The sequence below is a fragment of the Varanus komodoensis genome, unplaced genomic scaffold, assembly GCF_004798865.1.
Source record: "Varanus komodoensis strain SLA01 unplaced genomic scaffold, ASM479886v1 scaffold3, whole genome shotgun sequence".
NCBI lineage: Eukaryota > Metazoa > Chordata > Lepidosauria > Squamata > Varanidae > Varanus > Varanus komodoensis.
The window spans coordinates 45,573,184-45,594,975 of record NW_025335761.1 but is presented as its reverse complement, the minus strand read 5'-3'; the positions used below and the strand labels follow the sequence as shown (position 1 = coordinate 45,594,975).

Sequence of the window (21,792 nt, the reverse complement as noted above, 5' to 3'; positions counted from 1 at the left end):
GCTTTACAGAAGTCCTATTCCTGGCAAAAATAAAATTACAAGACATTGTGTGTTGATATAGATAAGCCCAGCTGACTGCATGCTTAGAGTCCTGCTGGAGGGTGTAGCTACTGAGGGCCTACACTCATGATGGGTGCAATACCTCAGAATGTACCACTACAACACAAGTCATCATAACTAGTAGCCACTGATTCATCCTCCACGAATTTATTTATTTTCTATGCTGCCCAACAGCCAGATTTTTCTAACCCCCTGTGCTCTACGCAGCACAGCTTATACTCCTGCCCCTCCACCGCCCTCCATTTGGAATGCATTCCTATGGAAAGCAGGCCATTGACCGAAGTAGGACTTACAGTGAAGGAAGTAAGTCCAGTGAAGTAAGTCCTACATTGTCCTAAGTAGGACTTATAGTGAAGTAGGGATCTACAGAAATATACTCCAAGTCTAAAATGTGCATTGTTTTTTTTAAATAAGCCCTCCTGGTTTATCACCATCAGGAATAGGATAGGTCCAGTCTGGCTTTTAACAGGCATCTGTTCATAAAGTCACTCCTCTGGTTTATAGCAAACTTGAGTAGCAATCACTTTAGTTAAGTCTTCCTATTTTTGTATAGCAGGGTTCAAACTTTAAAGGCAGCCTTAAAATAATTTTAAATAAAATACAAATACAGATTTCTGAACAAAGTTGTGCCAGAACCAATACCGTAGTTAGCTGAAGCACAGTCACCTCTGCTTAGAAGCATGTCCCACTCAGTTCAATGCTACACGCTTCAAGATAAGTGGGCAGGTATAGCTTCTATAGCCTAACATCAATGTCTGCCTTGCTGACTCATTTGGAAGGACTTCTAAGCACCAGTAAGTGTGGTGCTCTGTCTGTGTCTTGTTTAAGGTAAAGGTTAAAGGTAAAGGTTTCCCCTTGACGTGAAGTCCAGTCATGCCTGACTCTAGGGGACGGTGCTCATCTCCGTTTCCTAGCCGAGGGAGCCAGCGTTTGTCTGCAGACAGTCTCCGTAGTCATGTGGCCGACATGACTAAACACCGAAGTGCACGGAATGCTGTTACCTGCCCACCGAAGTGGTACCTTTTTATCTACTTGCATTTGCATGATTTTGAACTGAAAGACTGGCAGGAGCTAGGACAGAGCAACGGGAACTCACCCCGTTGTGCAGATTCAAACTGGCAACCTTTTGATCAACCAGCCCAGCAGCACAGCGGTTTAAACCACTGCACCACCTGCATCCCTGTGTCTTGTTTAGAAGTTCTCAAACAAAAATGGGATGATACCTACAAAAGGGGGGGCACATGTTGAATCCTAAGTAAGAAAAAATGTTTATATTCATACAGCAGTCTTAAATCTTATATTTTATGTGGGATTTATTAGCTCTTGCTAGAGCAGTAAAACTTGAGTGCTTTGATACTATGGCAAACCTAAGACAGACTCTTCTGATTAAAAACAAAATGGCATTTAGATGCCTTTTCTGCCATAAACAGCTGAACCAGGTGTACAGTTAAAGCCAGCCTAAAATCACCTCCAAGGGAGGCCTAGAACACTCTCCTTACTCAGAAAGTGTTTTAAAAAATAGCACTGTTCCTCTTCCAACCCCTACTTCTGAGAAAGAATACACTGATTCAAGGTAAATGTGTAGGGTAGAAAATAGAAAGGCACAGAGGTCAAGAAGTAGCCAGACAGACTGCAAAGTACAGCAGTCAAATCCATCCTAACTAGCATCCTTAATGCTTCTTTCAATTTTTAAGTTCCCAGGAAATGGTTGAAATGGGTTAATACCTTGCAGACAACCCAGTGCCTTGCAGAGACTTCATCCTAGACTGGCCTCTGAACAGGAACATGGATTAATGAGAACACAGCTGGATTTATAATGCTTTTCAACTCCAGGTTCCAAGAACAGTTGAATGCAGCTGAGCAGCATGAGACTGAGAAAGAGGAAGAGGAGAATTCCTCCTTCTGACTGTGGAAGTGCATTACTATATGCTTAAACCAGTAAGTACTGCAAATATGAGTACAAAGGCACAAATGCAGAACAGAAATTACAAGGCTGTTCAGTACAGACTGATGATTGTAATCATGGGGTTAGTGTGTATTTTCTTCCCACAGCCAGCCATTAAAAGCATATAATTTCTGCATGTTATTGTAATGGAGGAATCCAATGGGGCCATGTTAAAACTCTGTCCTAGGCATGTTGCTCCTGCATCTCTCCCTCTAAAACTGAACTCCAGCTGCAAGTGCCAATAGGCACATGCAACTCGGCCAACAGAGGCTAAATTCCTCCAGCGGATTCCTGTCTCCCTCTGTTACACAGAGTCATCTTGTGAGGCTGAGCCTGCAGTGCTGAAGAGGAAAAGAAAATGGGGGGAGCTTCTTTGAGCAGAAACCTTCAACTCATTCTGTCAATCAGCTGAACCCAGTAACATAAATGATCACTTTAAATATCAGCTTAAAAGAAAAGTCAATTAGCAAACCATATATGAATAACTGTGGGGGCAGCCACTGGGGTTTTTTAACACCTTGAATGTTTCAGGAACAATGCAATGCCATCCTGCAGTATAGATCCATTCAGTGCAGCCTGGGTGCTACAGCTTACTGTGTCTCTGCTAATAAGTAAGATACTCTACCCAGCACTAATATTAATTCAGTTTCAGCAAGATGCATATTATTGTGTTTCAGTCTCAGTTCAGGGAAGGAAAAAGGACAGCCAAACTTTCTGATCTGAAAGCTGGTTAAGATATCGAAATGTAACCAATCACTTATCTTGGTGGAAAGGTTGTTTCAGGCACCTATGAGTAGCAGCTGGGCTGAAGGCTGGACCTGTAGTTGGGATGGAGTACCTGCTTTGTGTGCAGGATGCCCTGGATTTAGTCCAACACATTCCTAGTAAAAAGCATATCTGGTGACTGGGCTGAGAAGAGACTCCATTTGAGGGATCAAAGAGCAGTTGCTGTTCATATTGGATAATACGGATCTGACTCAGTACAGGGAGGTTAATATCAAATGAATGTAGTACAAAGGGCCACAGCTCAGCAGAGCAGCTGTTTGTATGCAAAGGTCCAGATTCAGGCTCCATCATCTCCACTTAACAAGGAAGTGAGCTACTAGTTGCACATGTTGTCTTGCCAAATGCTGAGACTGTATAATGGCAGAAGAAGCTTGGGGCCCCAGGGTCATTAAATAACTAGGTTACATTTTGGGGACCAATTTAAAAGGCAGGTTTTAACTTTGAAACTTTGCGACAGGCTTGGCTGATAAAATGCATTCTTCTAGATATCCCTTTCTGGGGCTTAAGGCCCTCTTCAGAGCCTCTGACAAGTAAACTGAGGCAGCTGGCTACTACAGAAAAGGCCTTTTCAATAGTGGCACCGCAGCTGTCAAATATCCACATCAGAAAATCTGTCTTGCTGCCTTCTTTATCATCTTTCTAGCACTGGGAGTTTATTTATAAAACTGATACACAAATCATCATGATAATATTTAGCCATTTTAACTTTGGGGTATATAAATTGTTGTAAAAAATTCTATGTTTTAATCCAACCACAACAAATATTAGAGGGGAAACACTTATGGGAAATGAATAGCACTAAAGACCCAGGAGCAGGAATCCCTCTATTAGCAACACCCACTCTGGAAACAACCAAGAAGGACTTAACCCATCCTAGACTATCTCCTTCAGAGCTTCTAGGTCTTCTTTGTTGAGGGTTCGCACCCAGTATTAAGAAAGCTGCCTTTATAAACCTTGGGGAGCTATTTATTGTTTGACTTTATTTTAAAGGTTCCTTTTGCCCTGTTGTGACATCACCAGCAATTAGTGCCCCCGTAAGGGACTGCAATCTCAATGCCAACCTTACAGGTACTTTTACTACTTATCTATTATATTTATATAAATATACATTATCAACCTTTTCTTTCCTCCAAGGAACCCAAGGCAGGTTACATAATCTCCATTTTATCCTTACAGCAACCCTGTGAGGTAGGCTGCACTGAGAGTCAAGGATTGGCCCAAAGTCACACAGAGAGCCTCATGCCTGAGAGAAGACTTGAACCCAGATCTCTCAAGTCCTGGCCTAACCCTTTAAGCACGACACCACACTGGCTTCAGAAGCAATTGCCATTCCAAACTGCCAATGCCAGGTATATAAGGTTTTCAGTACTGAGGTGAAGGGAAAGTGTGATACCTCTACAGACGTACAGTGAATGTAAAGAATAACAATAGCTTTCAGTTTAATATTAGTCAAATTGTATGTGACTCTTAAGCTTGCTCACTCTTTCTCTCTTTCCTCTGTTTTTGGACAGGATGCCCTGGATCCCAGAAATTCCCTTTCTCAAGGGATTGTTGGAAGAAGAAGAGGGCCAGTGCCAGACTTCTGTTCAGACATCCATTGTATAAAAAACAAGGGAAAGAGGAGGAGAACGGTAAGGCAAGAAAGTTACAGGTTATTTAATGTTCCGCACATTATTTTCCACAGCACACATTATTTTTCATTTGGATTCATCCTTATTCTACCTGACTTTTAGCATTTGCTTCATCAATTCTTGTGAAGTTGGCACACAACCCAGAAAAGCACATGAAATATCCACAAGTCTGCATTATGATCCAGGCTCTCAGTGGCTATTCAATTTACTACTTTGCCAAAATACAAAAAACCGTTTGCTCCGTTGATTCGTTGTCCTTACGGAATCAGATTTAACACAATCAGAAAGAAAGAAGAAGTTGCATGAGATAGACTCTCCCTAGATTCACTCCTGTTCAAATGAGATTTCCCCCTCCCTGCTCTTTTTAACAGAAAAGGACTCAAGGCCAATATAAGAACAAAGCTCCTTTCTCCACTTGCTACAGCTGTGGCCTCTCTCTTCTACAGAACTTTTTAATAATACAGACCTTGGTTGAGCATCACAACATCTGTAAAGCTTTCAAGTAAGTTAGTGTTTTAAGTAAGGTTTTCATTAAATCAGACCACAATGAAAAGATCAAACCTACAGATCCTAGAATATAGTATATTTCTCTTCCACACTCTGTTTCACGTTAAGTGATATTTATATGTGGTGTATGAGGGTTGAAGCTGCTCTTATATTTATAGGGGTAGGGTAAGAAATCTCCAAGAGTCTATTGAAGACTTAGAGAGAGTATGGGGAAGGGGATGTGGCCCATTATCTCCCATCAGTGACTAGAGATAACAAGGGATATTTGCCCTCTTTCCAAGCCCACAGTGGACACCTGGGGATGGAATTTAGGAAGAAGGTAGGGCACACCAAGGGAGCCAACTGGATGGAGAATGTCTGCACAGCAGATTAGACATGGGAGCTGGAGTCTCCCCCCACCCCTAGTTTTAAAAGAAGGGTCAAATGTATCATTATAATAATGGCAGAGATGGTTTGATAGCCTTCTCACAGCTCTCCAATCAAATGTATATTTCTTTACTATACAGAGCAAGTTTATATATATATGAGAGGTGGGGAGAGGTTCTTGTAGCATGGTTTAATTTGAGCCAAAGGGAAAAGCTTGCCAGGGTGGGCTCCCATTCACAAATGCCTTTGAGATCATCAATGCATACATATAGCCCTCCAGTACCTTGGAGCAGTTTTGCAAATGTCCTAAAATTGGGTGAAAGTTAAGTCTGGAGGGAAATCTCCAAAGAACTAAAAAGAGAAGGCTTATTGTTTGGTGTGGCATTAAACTATTTGTACTTATTAATTTTATGATTACATACAGTATATATCCCACTTTTTCATTCAAGGAATCTAGGGCAATTTACACGTTCCTCCTGCTTTCCATTTTATCCAAACAACAACCCTATAGGTAAATTAGGTTTAGAGTCCATGACTGGCCCAAAGTCACACAGAGATCTTCATATTCAAATGGATCTCTTGAACCCCAGTTACACAACAGAGATTCTCATGCCTTCTTCAAAAATCATTTTAACACAACTATCTTGAAAGTGGCAGAGTCTGTGACAGCAGACACTGTAAGTCAGCTGCTGCTTTTCTCCAAAATACCCCAAAATGGTGCTATATCCAGAGCATTCTGAATTAAAAATGGTAGCCTTCAGGCAATGGCCAGCAGAGGTGAAGGGTGGGGAGAAGGTGGGGTTGCCATAAATTACTAATTAAGGTTCAGGAAGGAACACTGCGCCAGTACCAAGTTAGCTTCCCCAAACCAACTGAAGCAATGGCCAAACGGGTCTCTTTAATTTGCAGCTTGTTGTCCATTTGGGATGTATCCCACAATTAAAACAAACAAGCCAACACTAGACTAAGGGCCTTGTTAAGTGTCTCACTTATTTCACTTGATGGCCAAATACTGTCAATGAAAGCACACCCTTAATCAGTTTGATACGGACAGTCCAGAGATACTGCAGGGTGTCACCATGGAAAAGATGGTCTTACCTACAGCCAGTCAGTGCCAGGGGAGGACCAGAGCTCAGAGGCAGAGCACATGCTTTCATGCAAAAGATCCCAGGTTGGATCTCCAGATAGGACTAGGAAGGATTCCTGCCTGAAACCCTGGAGGGCTGCTGCCAGTCTTGTTCTCACTCACCGTTTTTCTAGGCTGAACAGTCCCTGTTGTTGTAACAGCTTCTCAAAGAGTAAGAAGACTCCTTCATCATTTTAGTTGCCCTACTCTGCACTAGTGTCTGCAGAGACACAGGGAGCAGGACCTCTGGAAAAATAGTACAGAACAGGCAATTTTGTCTGGCAAAAAGATGGGGTGTCCTTTTTAAGAACTTCAGTCCCAAGCCATGTATGTCTCAAGCTCTATTACATCATCAACCACACAGGATCCCTCTCTACTCCGTAAGCTCTTTGGAGGCTACTCAGGGATGCCTAAGAGCACAGATGCAAGCCAAGGATCTTTTATTTACCTGACTAGCAGGGCACATGCACTATATGCACAAGCAGAAGTTGTGCATCTCTGGCTGATACCTGATATCTCTGGCTAAAAAGAGCAAGTAGCAGGTCATGCGATGACATACTGGGCTCCTTGCAAATGGAAACAGGTGAGATACAAATTTGATATGATGATGCTGATGATGCCGCCACCTGTGCTTTAATTTCTGGAGAACAGCTGCCAGCCAGAGTAGAGCATACTGGGCTGCAAGTCCAGTCTAGCATTAGAAAGTTTCCTGTACTCATTTAATTGCCTGCTCACCCTGAGCTAAAGAATGGCCTTACTGGTTCAGCTGAGCTCCAGTCCATGCTGAAGCAACTTTTGTCTTGCCAGGGAGCTGGCCAAAGTCAGGCAGAATGCTGGGCCCTGCAGTCTGACTCTTGCTGGAAACAGGTAACTGTTGTTGTCTGAGCCCGGCTGCATAGTGGCAAGACACCTCCAGTTCCAGCTGAGACCCATCCCAGCCAAGACAGGAGCACAGTCACCGCGTTGTTCGCTGCACTTTTAGATAGCGATGAAGTCATTCAGTTTAAGTAACAAATAAGTACACGAAATGAAAAACCAACACCAAAATAGACCTGCCAGATGACATCTTGATCCACACCCCAACAGCATCTGTTTCCATGACCTTTTGACAGCTGGACAAATAAGCCAAAGCATACCATCATGATGAGCGCCTGTCACCTGAGGAGTTCAGAAATAATCTTAGCTATGAAATTTGCACAAGCTCCATTGTACAGAACTCCTTAGGGCTTACACTCCAGACCATGTTGATAAATGGTGTTTACCTGAAAAAAAATTGGCCTACAGAGTAAGCTTCCTGCCCGCCCAGCCCCGGCAAGCAAGCAGTGGGAACCAGCTGTCATGTGCAAGAAATGAGCCTTAGGATGCATTCAGAAATTTTATGTCCCCAAAAACATCCTCAACGGGAAGTCCTGATGGGTACACTTGGCTAACTGCCCAGAGGCTTTGAGTGGCATGCTTAAGATTTACAATTATGGACTAAATTATTGTAAGAAGAGACACTTAAGATACTTAAATGGAGCTAGTATGAGTCTTAACTGCCAGCCAACTCCATGCACACCTAATTAAACAAAGGGATTTGCTATCATGGGCAGACTAATGACGCCCGATTTTAAAGGGGCATTAGATGAATGCATGCAGGATAAGACTAGCAGAGGCTTCTAGTCATGATGATTATATGCTGCCCTCAGTATTAGAAGCAACTTGACTCTGCATACCAGTTGCTAGGATATAATAGAAAAAGACAGCTAATGGCCACTATGGGAATTGGAAGGCATTCAGTTAGCATCCACTGGCCACTATGGGGAATCATTATGTATGACTATATTGCACCTTTGGACTGATGCAGCGCAGCTCAACCTGCAAGTTTCCTACTGCATGCCATAATACACAAACCTGTTCACTGTCATAAGTACAAATAGCATTGTACAGAGGTTTTGAAAGCAAACATTAGATAGCTCTCAGACCACAAGGAACTTACAATCTAAACAGGGAGTATGTCATTTCCACAAAGAACAGAATTGCAGTTTATCAAATTTCAGTTAATATCAGAACGCTAACTTTGCTCTAGACTGCCCCCATCTCACATCTATTTTACAAATATTAACAACTGAATGGATTCCTGCTATTTGTTTTCCTCCATGTCTCCTCACAGCCTTGGGCTACATTTGAAAGGCTTTATAAAAAAAAGTATCGCAAGAACTTTAAGATGTTTTCTTTCCAATACAGCAAGTCCAGAATCATTAATAATAAGTTGAAGAGAACACAATGTGAAATATTACTTCATACTTTTGTACTTTCTAACAGTTTGCAGAGTTCTTGCAAGATGCCCTCAAGCTGTTTGATAAAGGAACAAGTTACCTAGGAGAATTTTTAGAATTGTCTTCCCTTGAGGATGGAAAGAAAAGTCAAGATGTGCACATGGTTAATGTAATTTAGGTATAGTGGCGAACAGCCTATTCACATAATGCCATCTAAATTCATCAGTTTTATAAGGAAATATGAAAACATATTATCAATTGCATCAACAATTTTTTTGCAGGGGGAGGGAGAACCACAGGAGCTGTCTTTAAACAGTGCTGATTTCTAGCTCATAGTTGTTAATATTTACAGTTGCTTTTTGCTGCTGCTGTTTCAGCTTCTTTGATTTTTGGATTTTTATGGAAGACAAGTGTATCGAAAGCTACTAGTCATGGTGCAGCAGTTGCTGAGGAACATGAGCTGGGAGGAGGTGTTTCATATTGCCTTTGTGGACTTACCAGGGGCTCCAAAAGCCCTTCCAACTTTATAACTCCATAATCCAATGCTATTTCCATATATGACGAATAGCGTGTAAGAATGCCCTTTCCAAACTCCATCTTTTCCAGTATTCTGACTCTTAACATACCCTGTCAAATATCTTCAGAAGCTCACAGGCAGGCCATGTGAGCTTCGTTCCCAGCACAAGACTGGCCCTGTCATTAGACAGAGTGAGGAGACTGCCTCAGGCGGCAGTTTCTGGCAGAGTGGGGGATGGCAAAGCATTGGAAGACACAGCCGCACAACTGCCCTGAACTGCCTAAAGAACCCTCATGTGCAGAGGATGTAACCCATTTTCCAAAAAAAAAGAAAAAGAAAAAAAAGAAGGGTTATGCATCTCCACATTATTTTTTATTTATTCATTCACCCATAACAACATTTATGTAACACTTTGTAGCTTTGGAAAGGGTCCACACAGCACATCACCTAAAATAAAAAAATTAAATAGAGTAAAACCGACAACAAAATAAAATATGAAAACATAAGGCGAGGCAAAGATTTTCCTTCACCCTGCAGGATGTCTATATATGTACATTCCTACAATAAAGCATGTAATGTGGTTTATAAAGCAACCATAAAAACCCTACCAACATCAATCCATCTAATGTATCCATTACAGAGAATGCCAAAATCTGCAGAATGTTGATGTGCACTTATGTTCATAATAGCAGACAAATTCAGCGAACATCCCAAAAGAAATATATAATTCTTCACTTGTTCAACATGCACCAGGGAATGCTGACCATCCCATCTAGCAAGGAATCAACACAGATTGATTCTTGATCTGGTCCAGCTAGACTCTTCCTATGTTACATTTTTATAACAGACAAAAAGACATGCTACTGTTGCTTTTCCTTTATATTGAACAGGCTTACAGAAACTCTGGAACAATGGGACATTAGGAATAACAAAGGAATTTTGTCTCCCAAAATCCTTTAAAAAGTTATTCACAAAAGCAAAGGGGAAGTGAATAGTATTTGAGAAGACACATAACAACAGAAGCTTGGCAAAGTCCCAGCTGGTATCAGCTATCAGCTTCTTGGAGTGGATTCCATGATGTACACTTGGAGAAAGCCTCAAATCATGCTTCATTTGTATCCAAGAGATTCCAAATGGGAAATGATAACCAATGAAGAAATGTGTTGAATATCCAGCAGAAGTAAACCAGTATCCTCTTCCTATAACGAGGGTGAATTAACTAGTACATTAAGGAAGCTACAGAGCAGGGCCACAGCCAAATAAATGATCCACGGACACTCTGAGCAGAGAATAGGTCCTTCCTACTCTTTTAAAATTCCTTCTGAGTCAGATTATGTGTGCTTTACAATATTGGCAATATATTGTTATAGGCAGGTTGGCAAAGCAGAAAGTGAGATTTAAGGATCACGGAAATCTGTGGCCACACAGCAAGAATCAGCACAATCATTTTGTTTGGTCTTGGCCATATTCTCAAAGTACATTTGCAAGTGATACTAAGAACATCCATTTTCCTCTAATTACTTTAATGTGAATATGATACATGCAGCAAGTAATATGGAAAATAGCAATTATAAACTCAAATTATGCTCTCATTCCTATGCTAATGGTTCAATGAGTGTGAATTTCCAGCTCAGTGAACAGATGTGGTCTTAAAAGATGCACATTTTTTGATCACAGTGAAGTTTAGCATACATATACCCCTTGTGGGAGTATTGTCTCTCCTTTACGAAAAATTATGGTATATGCCATAATTATGAATTTAGAAAAAATCGACATTTTAATGTGTATAATTTGGATAAACATAAGTGGCAAAGCTATAGGGAAGTGGGACATTTCCAAAAAGCCCTTTAGCCAGTGAGCTGATGTGCCTGTAACGCACAAGGAACCTTGAACTGGGAGCCATATGCCTCCCCTTGACACCACTGTAGTAGCCAGCCAGAGGAGGGAGCTGCAAACACGCTCCCTGCTTTTGTGGCGCAATATCGGATGGCAATAGGGCACTACTGCAGCTATTAGTCTGGCTAGCACAACCCAGCCTTCTGTTTCCAGGCTAGCTCCTCCTTACTTTGGTACGGATTGACTGAGCTGACTACAACTGTCAAAAGTTTGACAAACGTCAAAACTTTTGACCACAAAAGTTTACCTTCCCTTGACTGCCTGCCCTTTGAACTATCACTTTTTCCGCTCCACTATCTGCTTCAGCCTTTCCCAGCCCGGTATCTTCTGGAAGCTAGACTACATTTCCTATTACCCCCTGCTAGCATGGGCTGCTCCCATCATCCCCACACACTTTCCCAACCTGCTGCCTTCTAGATGTGTAGGATTACAACTCCCATCCTGTTCGGCCAGCTGCCAGGGTTGATGGGGGTCGAAACACAACACATCCAGTTGGCTCCAGTTTGGGGAAGGCCCTGCTGCCTCCTTGCCTCCAGATCCCTAACCCTGATAGGGCCAGCGATACTTTTGTTCTCTACTCCATCAAAAGTTGGGCAAACTAATAAAACCAAGTAAGTTAAACACAATTGTTTTAATGCAGATCAGTATATGATGAAAACAGGCAACATTTCAAAGTCACCTGTTCACAATCAGTTACTTTTTTGGCAGCTGCACTGGACATGGACCCGCAGGAGAATCACTGTGAAGAGTAGGGCACATTTTGTGTGACCAAAACCTGCCTTCCTGCTTGCCTGGGAAAGGCCTTCAGTTCCTGTGTCGGCGCTCTCTCGCCACATTTTGTGCTCATTAAACCCTCTAGCTGCACAGCCAAGTCTTCAAGACTGACACATCACTGCAGCTCTGGCCACAGGAACCCAAGAAATTAGAAATGAAAACCTCCTTACCTGGCTCTGTGCAGTTCTTTGCTTCATGTGACTCGTTATTTGATGCCATCAATCTTCTATTCCTCCAAAATTCTGACAGAACATTTTTGTCGACAGCAGGTGACTCTTGTCCTGTGTAAAGACAGGCAGTCATTGTATTGGCAAAAGAGCTGCTCTTACAGATCCCTATTTTTCCACCAAATGAATGCTCTCTAAGATTAAAGCAAAGTTTGGCATTTTAGTAGCAAATCATATATGGGTTGACATGCATGCAGAAAAAGAGCTGAGTGAATAAGAGAACACCAACAGGGAGACACAGTGTAGTATAGTGGTTAGACTACTGACTTGAGAAATGAAAATCTCCAATCAGCAGCTTACTGAACAACATTGTGCTAGTATCAGGCACACAATCTTGCCTACTTCTCAAGAGGGTGTTGGAGTAACCAACAACCTTAACTGAATGGAGGAACAGTAGGACAGAGCATGTGTACAGCAACAGCAACAACAATACATCAATGCAGGTGAAGCATTTTGGTTCATAGAAAACAAGAGCTGCAGCCAGGAAGGGAAAGCTTATAGCAGCTATGTGGAATGTCGGGTCTTCCAGATACTCCTGAACCACCAACAATGCCAAGGGTAAGGTATGACAGAGATGCAGTCTAACAACATCTGAAGGGTCACTTGTTCCCCCACCCTTCCACACTGCTTTAAAGGAGTAGAAAAGAAAAGCAGTTGGACTTTGTTTTTCTTTTAAACCACAACTAATTATTACAGATAAACATGGGAAAGCAGGATGGCCAATTTTTTTCTTGGCCAGAAACTTCTGTGGACCTCATTGGAAAGCTGTGTAAGACACTAAGGAAATGTTCAAAGAGTACTTTGAACACTTTAAAGAGTTGTTGCAGTGTTGACTAAAAGCAAATGCAACACATACTTTAAAAATAAACTTAACTCCTGTACCAGCGTCTTTTCTTTATTCTGCTGGTAGTCTTTCTTTTGTAATCAACCCTCAGCCCATGTGACGCATGTGAGCATGTATTTTCCACTTTCACATTCCATTACACACCTAAATGGTAGCATCTACAGAAGCTCATAGTCTAGTAAAAGCTGGCACCTCTAAACCAGCGTGGCTTGGTTAGCTGGCTGGTTTTGCTGCTGTGTTGCAAAGAGCTCTGCAGCTGACAGGCAACCTCTGCCCTGGTGCCCCAGTGTAATGCATGAATGGGCTTTCTCATGCACTGAACACTGGCACCCCAACGAACAAGCATTGAACAAGCTCCCCACTGAGGGAGTGGCATACAAATAAATTGTTGTTGTTGTTAGTCGCAAAGTCGTGTCCGACCCATCGCGGCTCCACGGACAACATTCCTCCAGGCCCTCCTGTCCTCCACCATCCCCCAGAGTCCACTTAAGCTCACACCAACTGTTTCAGTGACTCTGGCCACCTCATCCTCTGCCGTCCCCTTCTTCTTCTGCCATCTATTGTTCCCAGCATTACAAATAAATAGATATATAAATAAGCAAGCTCTCCCAGAAACTTGGTGTTGGAAGATAGCTTAAAACATTAAAATGCATGAATGAAACACAGAGAAAATAATAAGACAGAACAGAAGAAAAATAAATAAAACAGAATAATAAAAGAACAGAAGCCAGCAATAAAACTCTACTAAATGCCTACAGCATCATTGCAGCTACAGAGCAGAACAGTCTAGCAAAACAGTCTGGGAAAGGCCAAAACAAGTAGGTCTTCAGGGACTTCCTAAAAGCCTGCTGCAGTGGGACCTGATGGAAACCCAAGGGCAATGCATTCCAGAGGAGTGGACCACCACGAAAAAGACCCTCTCTTGTGCACATGCCTACCTAACTTCCCTCAAAGGTGGGCAAGTGAGTGGGGCCTTCGTGGCTGATCTGAAATACCAGGTAACTACGGAATGGAGAGACAGAATTCTTTGAAAGGCTAGGAGTCCTAGACAGGACAGCTGGAAGAAGTGGTCCAGAGATGATGGAGGAGAAGAACCTGGGAGGGACAGAATGGGAGGGACAGAATGGGTTCATATGCACAACCAGGAGATGACTGAGAACCGCAGAGGTTAGAATTTAATTGAAATCATGAGTCAAATCTTTGGCTGTAGGCTTTGAATTTACAGTATTATCACTCCAAATTATATATCCACATTTGCAGGTACACAGGCATGCATTAATAAATTAATTTATCTGATTTCTGTCCCATCTTCTGATCCAGAAGCATCCCCAATGCAGCTTATATAAAAGCATAATGCATGGTTGAGGGTAACGCTCTGACATCAACCCTCCGGGGTTATGAATCCTCTCCCCGCCCACCCCCACGAACCCCAGCTGCAAACAGTGGCATCATCTACTGAACAAAGATTCCTGAAACACAAATTTCTGCTAGGGACAGGGAACTGGTGAGTCTCTGAGCACTGAACCACCATGGCAATATCTCATTACTCTTTTCAGCTATAATCAGGTTTCTAAGACTACTTCTCACCCTTAATTCAAGCAAAAATGAGTTGACATCCCAAAGGAAAAGTGATTTTGGTAATGCAGCACTGTAGGTTTTTGTGGGTATGGGAAGCACTATGGATTAGGTATACAGGGGGAGAGGGCTGAGAGCATTAACACAGGTTCTTACATATGGGGCATACCTTTTCCTGCTGCCAGCCATTTCTGAAATATATGAATCTATATGTGAGGGAGACGTTTTCCTGCCTTTTCCCACTGGAAGATACTGCTATGGGAGCTGGTGGGCTCTTCTTTGCCTGAGGTATTTAAGCAGCAGCTGGGCAGCCCATCTGTCAGACATTCTCCTATTGCACTCTCTGCACTCAGATCCTCCACTGAGCAGGGGTTCAACTACTGAACCTCGGAGAGCCCTTCTGACTTAATAATCCTGAGATTCAACATTTTCCCCTTGTATGAAAAGAAGCATGGCTGGATTCCATCTTGTCCAATATTCCGTCTCCTATCACAGGCAGTCAAATCCCCCGGGAAGTTCACAGGCAGCTTGTTATGTAACAGCCAAGTCTTTGCTCCCATTGCAAGGCAGGCCCTGCCTGTGGACAGACTGAGACAGCTGCCGCAGGTGATGGTTTCTGGAAGGGTGGGGGGATGGTAAGGCATTGGGGGACAATGCCATACCACACAACTGCCCAGCAATGCCTAAACAACCCTGACATGCAGCAGAAACAACCAGAGCTGAAGTAAGATTTAAGTACCAGTTCTCTTAGGAGAGGATGGGGCCAGACTTAGGCATCAAACACATGACCATGCTACCTGCCAGCACATGTCACCTAGCACAGTGTTTCCCAGGCAGGTACCCAAAGGGACCCAGGGTAAGGCTGATTAAACTATTAGAACAGGAGTGGGAAACTTTCAGTCCTTGATATGTTCTTGAACTTCAGCTCCCATCATGCCTCACCACAGGCACTGCTGGCTAAGGCTGATGAAAGCTGTAGGCCAAAAGCATTCAGTTGCTCATCCCTGAATTAGAGATACATTGCTTCCAATCGTGGCAAAACGTGCAGGTATAAACTTCCATATTTTGGAACAACCTGCAGTGATGAAAAGGGAGAAACCAAACACAGATTCTCCAACTGCTATCACAGGCTAGCAAATCTAGCAAAGGCTGCGGGTGAGTTTCCCTGCACACACATAAATCTTCTGCAAACTGGGACATTTTCCTTCACCTTGGTCAACCTGGTACTCACAACCAGCACTCACAGAGCAACTTGCACAGAACTGCCATTGTTTTCAGTCAAAACACAGGTTACCTCTAGAATCTCTTTCTAGTGCATTGCACAGGGATATATTCAGAGAAGGCTTTATTCAGCTTAATGGCCTGTAGAAGGGCTAGCAGTGCAAGTGGAGACAAGTGGACGCCATTCCTGCAACAGGTACCATGGGCTCATCCATGCAAACATGGCTTAGGCAACAGAAGGAAAGGGGACGTGAAATGGTACAGGGCCTTATGCTCTAAGCTTTAAAAACAAGTTATATAATCCAAAGGGCTATAAGGTAAAACCATAATTATCAATGGATTCAATGTATTTATTGTATAGGTTATGATAAATTTAGAGATTTAAATTTTGGTTATTAGAGATTTTACAAGGATTTTTTTAAATTTCTAGTTAAAAATATACATGGGAATGCAAAATTCAGAAGGTTTTTGGAAGATTTGAAAGTGGAAGACTAGATTTCTGCCCACACACTGCTGCTCAGTGACCTTTCCTGTAACACCCAACAAGAGTATTTTTCATTCCAACAGAATATTTTTCAAAAGTATGTTCCTGCTAATATTTTCCCATGGACCTGAAATGCTTTGCTAGATGTGGATGGGTTCAGGGACATGTGGGTGGATAGATGAATGTCTATGCACATATAGAATGAGGATCAGGATTGACAGACTACTTAAACACAGAGCTAACAAAATTGCTAAGGGGGGTGGGGGGTGTAAACCATCATGAGATCTTTAATGAATGACGATATAGAAAATTTTTAAATAGATAATAAATAAATACGTGCCCACCAACTAGAACACTGAAATACATACAAGCCCAAGATACCCAGATCTCTTTAAAAAAGAAAATTCTGAATGTTCCTCTCCACTGAAAAGGGTTGTATGAAGTAAGTTCCAAACTGTTTAAGATTAGTGATGAGCTGAAAATTTTCTCATGAGAATTTCTGACTTGAATTTGGAGGGATCGATGACTGAGATTGAGGCTGGCAAATTCTGGCCTTCCAGATGTTTTGGCCTACAATGTCCATCATCCATCACTATTGGTTATGTTGGCTGGAAATGGGGCTTGTAGACTAAATCATCTGCCCACCTCTGGCATAAGAAGTTGTAAATGAGCCATATGAGACTTGAGTTCACACAATCTGCACCCCTGTTCTCCTTTGTATGTGAGATGAGGAGAAAGCTTTCACTTTTGACTAAGCCAGGTTCCCATTACATATAAACTCAGGTAACAGAGGATTATTGTAACCATTGTTAGTTAAAACAAACCAGAATCAACCTGTAATTTGATCTCAAATTAGTGTAAGAATAAACCACAGTTCCTTGAGATCAAATATAATGGGAAACTGTGGTTTAGCCAAAGTGAAAGCATGTGAAGGGAAGAGGAAAGGCAGTGTTTGAAGCTGAAGCTTGCCATGCCTTGTTTGCCATCATTTAAACCATGGTTGCTGATCATCTGAATGAGACCCAAGTCGGCCTGATTATCAGAAAAGTCCAGTTGTTATTATGTCCAGTCATTTAGACATGAATTTAGCTCAAAATGAAGGCGAGCAAGCCAAACCACACGAAGGATAGAATCCTTGCTGAGGGGGTTCTATATGCTTCCAAAGATTTTAATTAAAGAGAGAGAAGAGATTTCTGACACCAATCAGGAATAGAAGATCAAGCATGGATCATCTGACACATGAAACAGAGTCCCAGGGTACAGGAATTCCACGTTGACACACTACAGTGATCCTTGCATTGGAGAAAAGGAGATGCTCATTGGCCAACAAGAACTAAACTTTTATGTTTGCAGAAAACAAATGGGATTTGCTACAAATAAGAGATAAGGTTTGACATTTTTCCTCCTCGATTTTTGAACTAAATGTACTACAAGCACTATTTAAATCATAGATCCTCTACATTGCTCCAAAATAGATTTTGGAGATTACTGCAATCATCTGCTGCTCCCATGTTAGATAAATACACAGTGAATTAAAAATTCAAATTCCAGTGAAAAAGAAAAGTTGGAATTAAATCCTATGGTTCCTGAAGGGCATCCCAGGGGATACAGGAGGTCCACAGAGAGGAAAGTTCACTAACAGAGAAGAAGGTCTACCCACAAAAGTCCTCCCTGGAGCTTTCCCAGTATGGCTGTCAACAGGGAGAACTGGGAGTTGCAGAATTCTATGCCCCCTCACTCTGTTGACACTCCCTAAACAGAGCCAGAAACTATGCCAAAGAACTGGCATAGTAAATTTTTCTATTTGGTTGCAGTAGGGAAGTGGGGAGAGAGAGCTGTCCCACCCCACAGTCACATCTTCATCTGGCAATTCCTAGCAAGTTCAATGGGACTTACTCCCAAGAAAGTGCGTAACAGGAGTGGACAACTTCTGAAGATCCAGGGCCAATTTCAACTCTCCAACCATCAGCATGGACTCTAGCCCCTGGTGCCTCTCTAAACCTCCCACCTAAATTGCAGCTACAAAGCACCCATGAGGCAAACTGAACAAACAAAAGGCACCCTTGTGGAAACTGTGGTACTACCACAGATGCTGGAGGAGGGCAATGCAGGGTGGCCACAATGAGGAGAACCATTAGGCAGCTCTCAGGCTATATGTTGCCCACACTTGTGTATAAGATTGCAGCGTTAGTTACTATGCCATGCCACCTCTTAGTAAGAGAAACCATAACATGATGATCATGATGATGATTATTATTAACTTTGTCCAATAGCCATACACATTACACCCACTCCTTAATCTAGCTTTGGATGCCCCATTTCCCCAACACCTATCATCAGCATAATGGTGGATAACATATCCATGGATGGACATGTCCAAGCTATGGAGAGCTATCCATTTGTAGTCCAACAAGTCAGCTTTTAATAGCTACTAGGCAGAGTGGAACTGCAGAGGTTCCCATCTCTGGCACTAAAGGGAGGAGCTATTGCAACTGCCAATTTTCTCTTATTAAACACACAGAAGCCCTATTGGTGGGAAAAGGGTAGCTGGCAACCCAATAACAAAGGTTGCCAGATGTCCATTTATTTAAGAGCCTGCTGTCTTTTAAAGGATCGTCTGCTGTTCAGGACTATAACAAATCTTTATGGATCACAGCAGATGACCAGGCTTCTGTTCTGCCAATGCTTCATCAAACTCCCCAGAACAGACAGCAAAAGTCCATTGCTCCTTATTATTTGCTAAATGTGATCTGGCAATCTCACTTCTAATCTGTCTATTTTGGAATTACTGTTCTAAGCCTATGGAGGGAGGAGACAGCGAGCGCGAATGAGAGAAAGCGGCACAGCAGGTGAACAGAAAGCATTTCTGTGGGCCAGTTGCTGCTGCCAAGTTTTTGCACAACTCAGAGTGCAGGGGGCTCTTTGGAAGGGGGAATGAAGTGGGTACTCATCAAGACTTTCCTGCAGAATCCATCTCCAGTGAAAGCTCAGTCAATGGGCACCATGGCTTTTATGCAATGTACAATGAAATGGGGCAGAAAGTCACTAAGTCACCATTTCTAATGTCACATACACACACCAGTTCTGCTCTGTTCCCTGCATCTTTCTGAATCAATACAAATTACACTAACATAGGCTTTCACATTCCATAGAAATACAGCATTGTTCTACCTACTCAGCATTCCCAAATCTGACTCTGCAACACACATGATCATTACAGAAGTGAGTGTACATCAATGTTCCAATTTCTTTTTCCTACCTGTGATAGGAAAATGTGCATAAATCTGCCCTGTATTGCTGAAAGACCAGCCTTGAACTGGAATAACCTACTTGAGTCATATACTTTAAGTATCCAGGAACAATCTTGCATTCATATTCCTTTGGGCTCAAATGACTCCCCTCACCCCCATGTATGGCATGCACCAGTATGAATCAAGAAGCATGAATCGTTATCACTGCAGTAGCAAAGGCTAAAATCCTAAACACATACAGTTGGGAGAAAATCCCACTGAACTCTGCAGATCTTCAAAGTAAAAGCCCATTTTAGTTCTAAACTAGGAACAGGTTGATCCATTGATTATTGGCAGCAGATGAACGAATGGACAGTAAAGGGAAGCACTTCATGATTAATTTGGTGGAACTCCCAGCCTCAAGACATAGTAAGAGTCACTGGGTTAGATTACTTTAAAAGAGGATCAGTCACATTTCCTTGAAGATGATGGTCACTAATGGCCACTAGTCGTGATGGTCATATGGAACCTGCAGCTTTCAGAGGCCATTGTAAGCCATCGAATGCCAGCAGCCCGGAGTAGGAGCAGATTGCTGCTTCCACGTCCTGCTTGTGGGCTTCCCAGATCTCTTTGGACATCCCTGTGAGAAGCAGGATGCTGAATCAGACGGACCACCAGTCTGATCAAGCTCCTTTTTTCCTGAGATCTAGACACAGGAAATCATGTGAAAGTACGCTGGGAGCAAAACCAGCAAATCATGTGAATGTACGCTGGGAGTTGAGTGGGAGAAGAAACATCTGTGAGCAGACAGGGGAAGATGGTACACAAGGGCCATGTTCATACCAAGCATAAGCAACCTGGTGTCCTCCAGATGTTTTGGTTTCCAACTCTCATCATCCCTGACCTGAGAGAATGGTGTTGATGGGAACTGGAGTTCAAGAACATCTGGAGTATGCCAAGTTGCCGAACCCTGGTTTCAGTCTCTTTTCCCCCTCCCCATACAGGTGCCTCTCTGTGTGTGTGTGTGTCCCACCCACCCTCTTCATTCTTCCCTTTGGCCACCCACCTACCTAGTTTGGAGAGAAGGCTGGACATGCACCAAACGAAGAAGAGTATCGCGCAGATGAAGCCGAGCTGTTGTAGCAGCATCTCCCGCCTCTTGCGAACTTTCCTCAGCTTGAAGAGAAGCGGCTTCCCGGGCGCGATCGGCTGTTCTTCCAGCCCCATGGCGATTCGGGCCCGGCTGGCCACGATGAGGAGGGCCTCCGTGTCTTCCAGGGTGCGGGACTCACTCGGACGGAAGCCCCGGCGAGGGTTCCATCCTCACGACCAACAGCGAGACGCGCATCAAGGAAGCAGGTCCGGCATCAAGCGTCAGGGCGCAAGGAAAGGAACTACACAGGCACGGAAGGGGCAGCTGGGCCAAAGCGCAGCGGCGAAAGTCGCCCCGCAGCAGGTGGCGAGTGTCTGCGCCCAGGCTCAGCAGGAGCCCATCGCCGGCGCACCTGGTAAGGCAGCGCAAGGAACAGCCTCCTCCGCTCCCTGCAAGCCAGCCCCGGTTGCTGCCGAGAGGCTCAAGTTGGGCAAGGCAAGCAATCACCGCCGGCTCTGGAGAAGCAGCTGAAGGAAAGAGCATCCAGCATCCAGCAGGAGCAGCCTCGGTCCGTCCCTCCCTGCCTGCCTCACTCGCAGGAGGAGGAGGGGGAACGTGCCCGTCCAGATCGCAAGCGCCGCTTGGGGACAGAGCACGAGGCAGAGTGATCCGGGCGGTCAGGAGCGCGGCGGCGGCGGCAACATCCCACTTGGAAAGTTTTACATCCCCCTTGCTTTCCTCCTCCCGCTGTTGCCAGACGCGCGCAGGGCGGCGGCGGCGGCGGCAGTTCCCGTCCTGCGCCTCGTCGCCGCGCTCATCCTCACCCTCACCATCCCCCGGCAGTCGGGCTGCCTCCTCTCCAACTGCACCCCGGAGCGCACGCGAGCCCCGCGCTCGCCTCCTCCGCCAGGCGCGTCCTGCTGGGCGACCGAGCAGCGTCCCTCGGAGAGAGCGTCCTGGGCGACAGCGCCTCTTGCGCCTCCTCGCCCGCCGCCGGCCTCCCTGCGGCCCCCGGGCAACTTTCTCGCCGAGGCACCGTAGCCCGCGCCACCCCTCGGCGCTTTGGAGGCGACGCGCATGCGCTCTCCCTGCCCTCCCCACGGCGACGCGTGCCCTCGGAGGCACGCTTCGTTGTTTGCCTGCTCCCTCCCGCTTGCTCTGGGTGGTGGGAGTTTAGAGGGGGGATTAACCGACCAAATTAATCTTTTCCCCTAAATGGCGCGGGAATTATCCCTTCTCCTTTTAGCTCTTG

The 21,792-nt window shown here is 44.0% G+C and overlaps 1 protein-coding gene across 2 annotated transcripts in view; it reads right to left on the bottom strand.

The window, feature by feature from the left end:
* The window catches only part of SLC24A4 (solute carrier family 24 member 4), a 119,588-nt gene extending 98,914 nt beyond the window's left edge, over positions 1–20,674 (bottom strand). The window contains exons 1-2 of one of the 2 annotated variants that reach the window (XM_044436352.1): positions 20,518–20,674; positions 12,037–12,147 (exon numbers count right to left, since the gene is read on the bottom strand). In XM_044436352.1, the coding sequence (XP_044292287.1) occupies positions 12,037–12,147; positions 20,518–20,674 (268 nt within the window). The remainder of the gene's footprint in view (positions 1–12,036; positions 12,148–20,517) is intronic. The other variant, XM_044436353.1, reaches the window with a different exon arrangement.
* Positions 20,675–21,792: the final 1,118 nt, after the last annotated feature.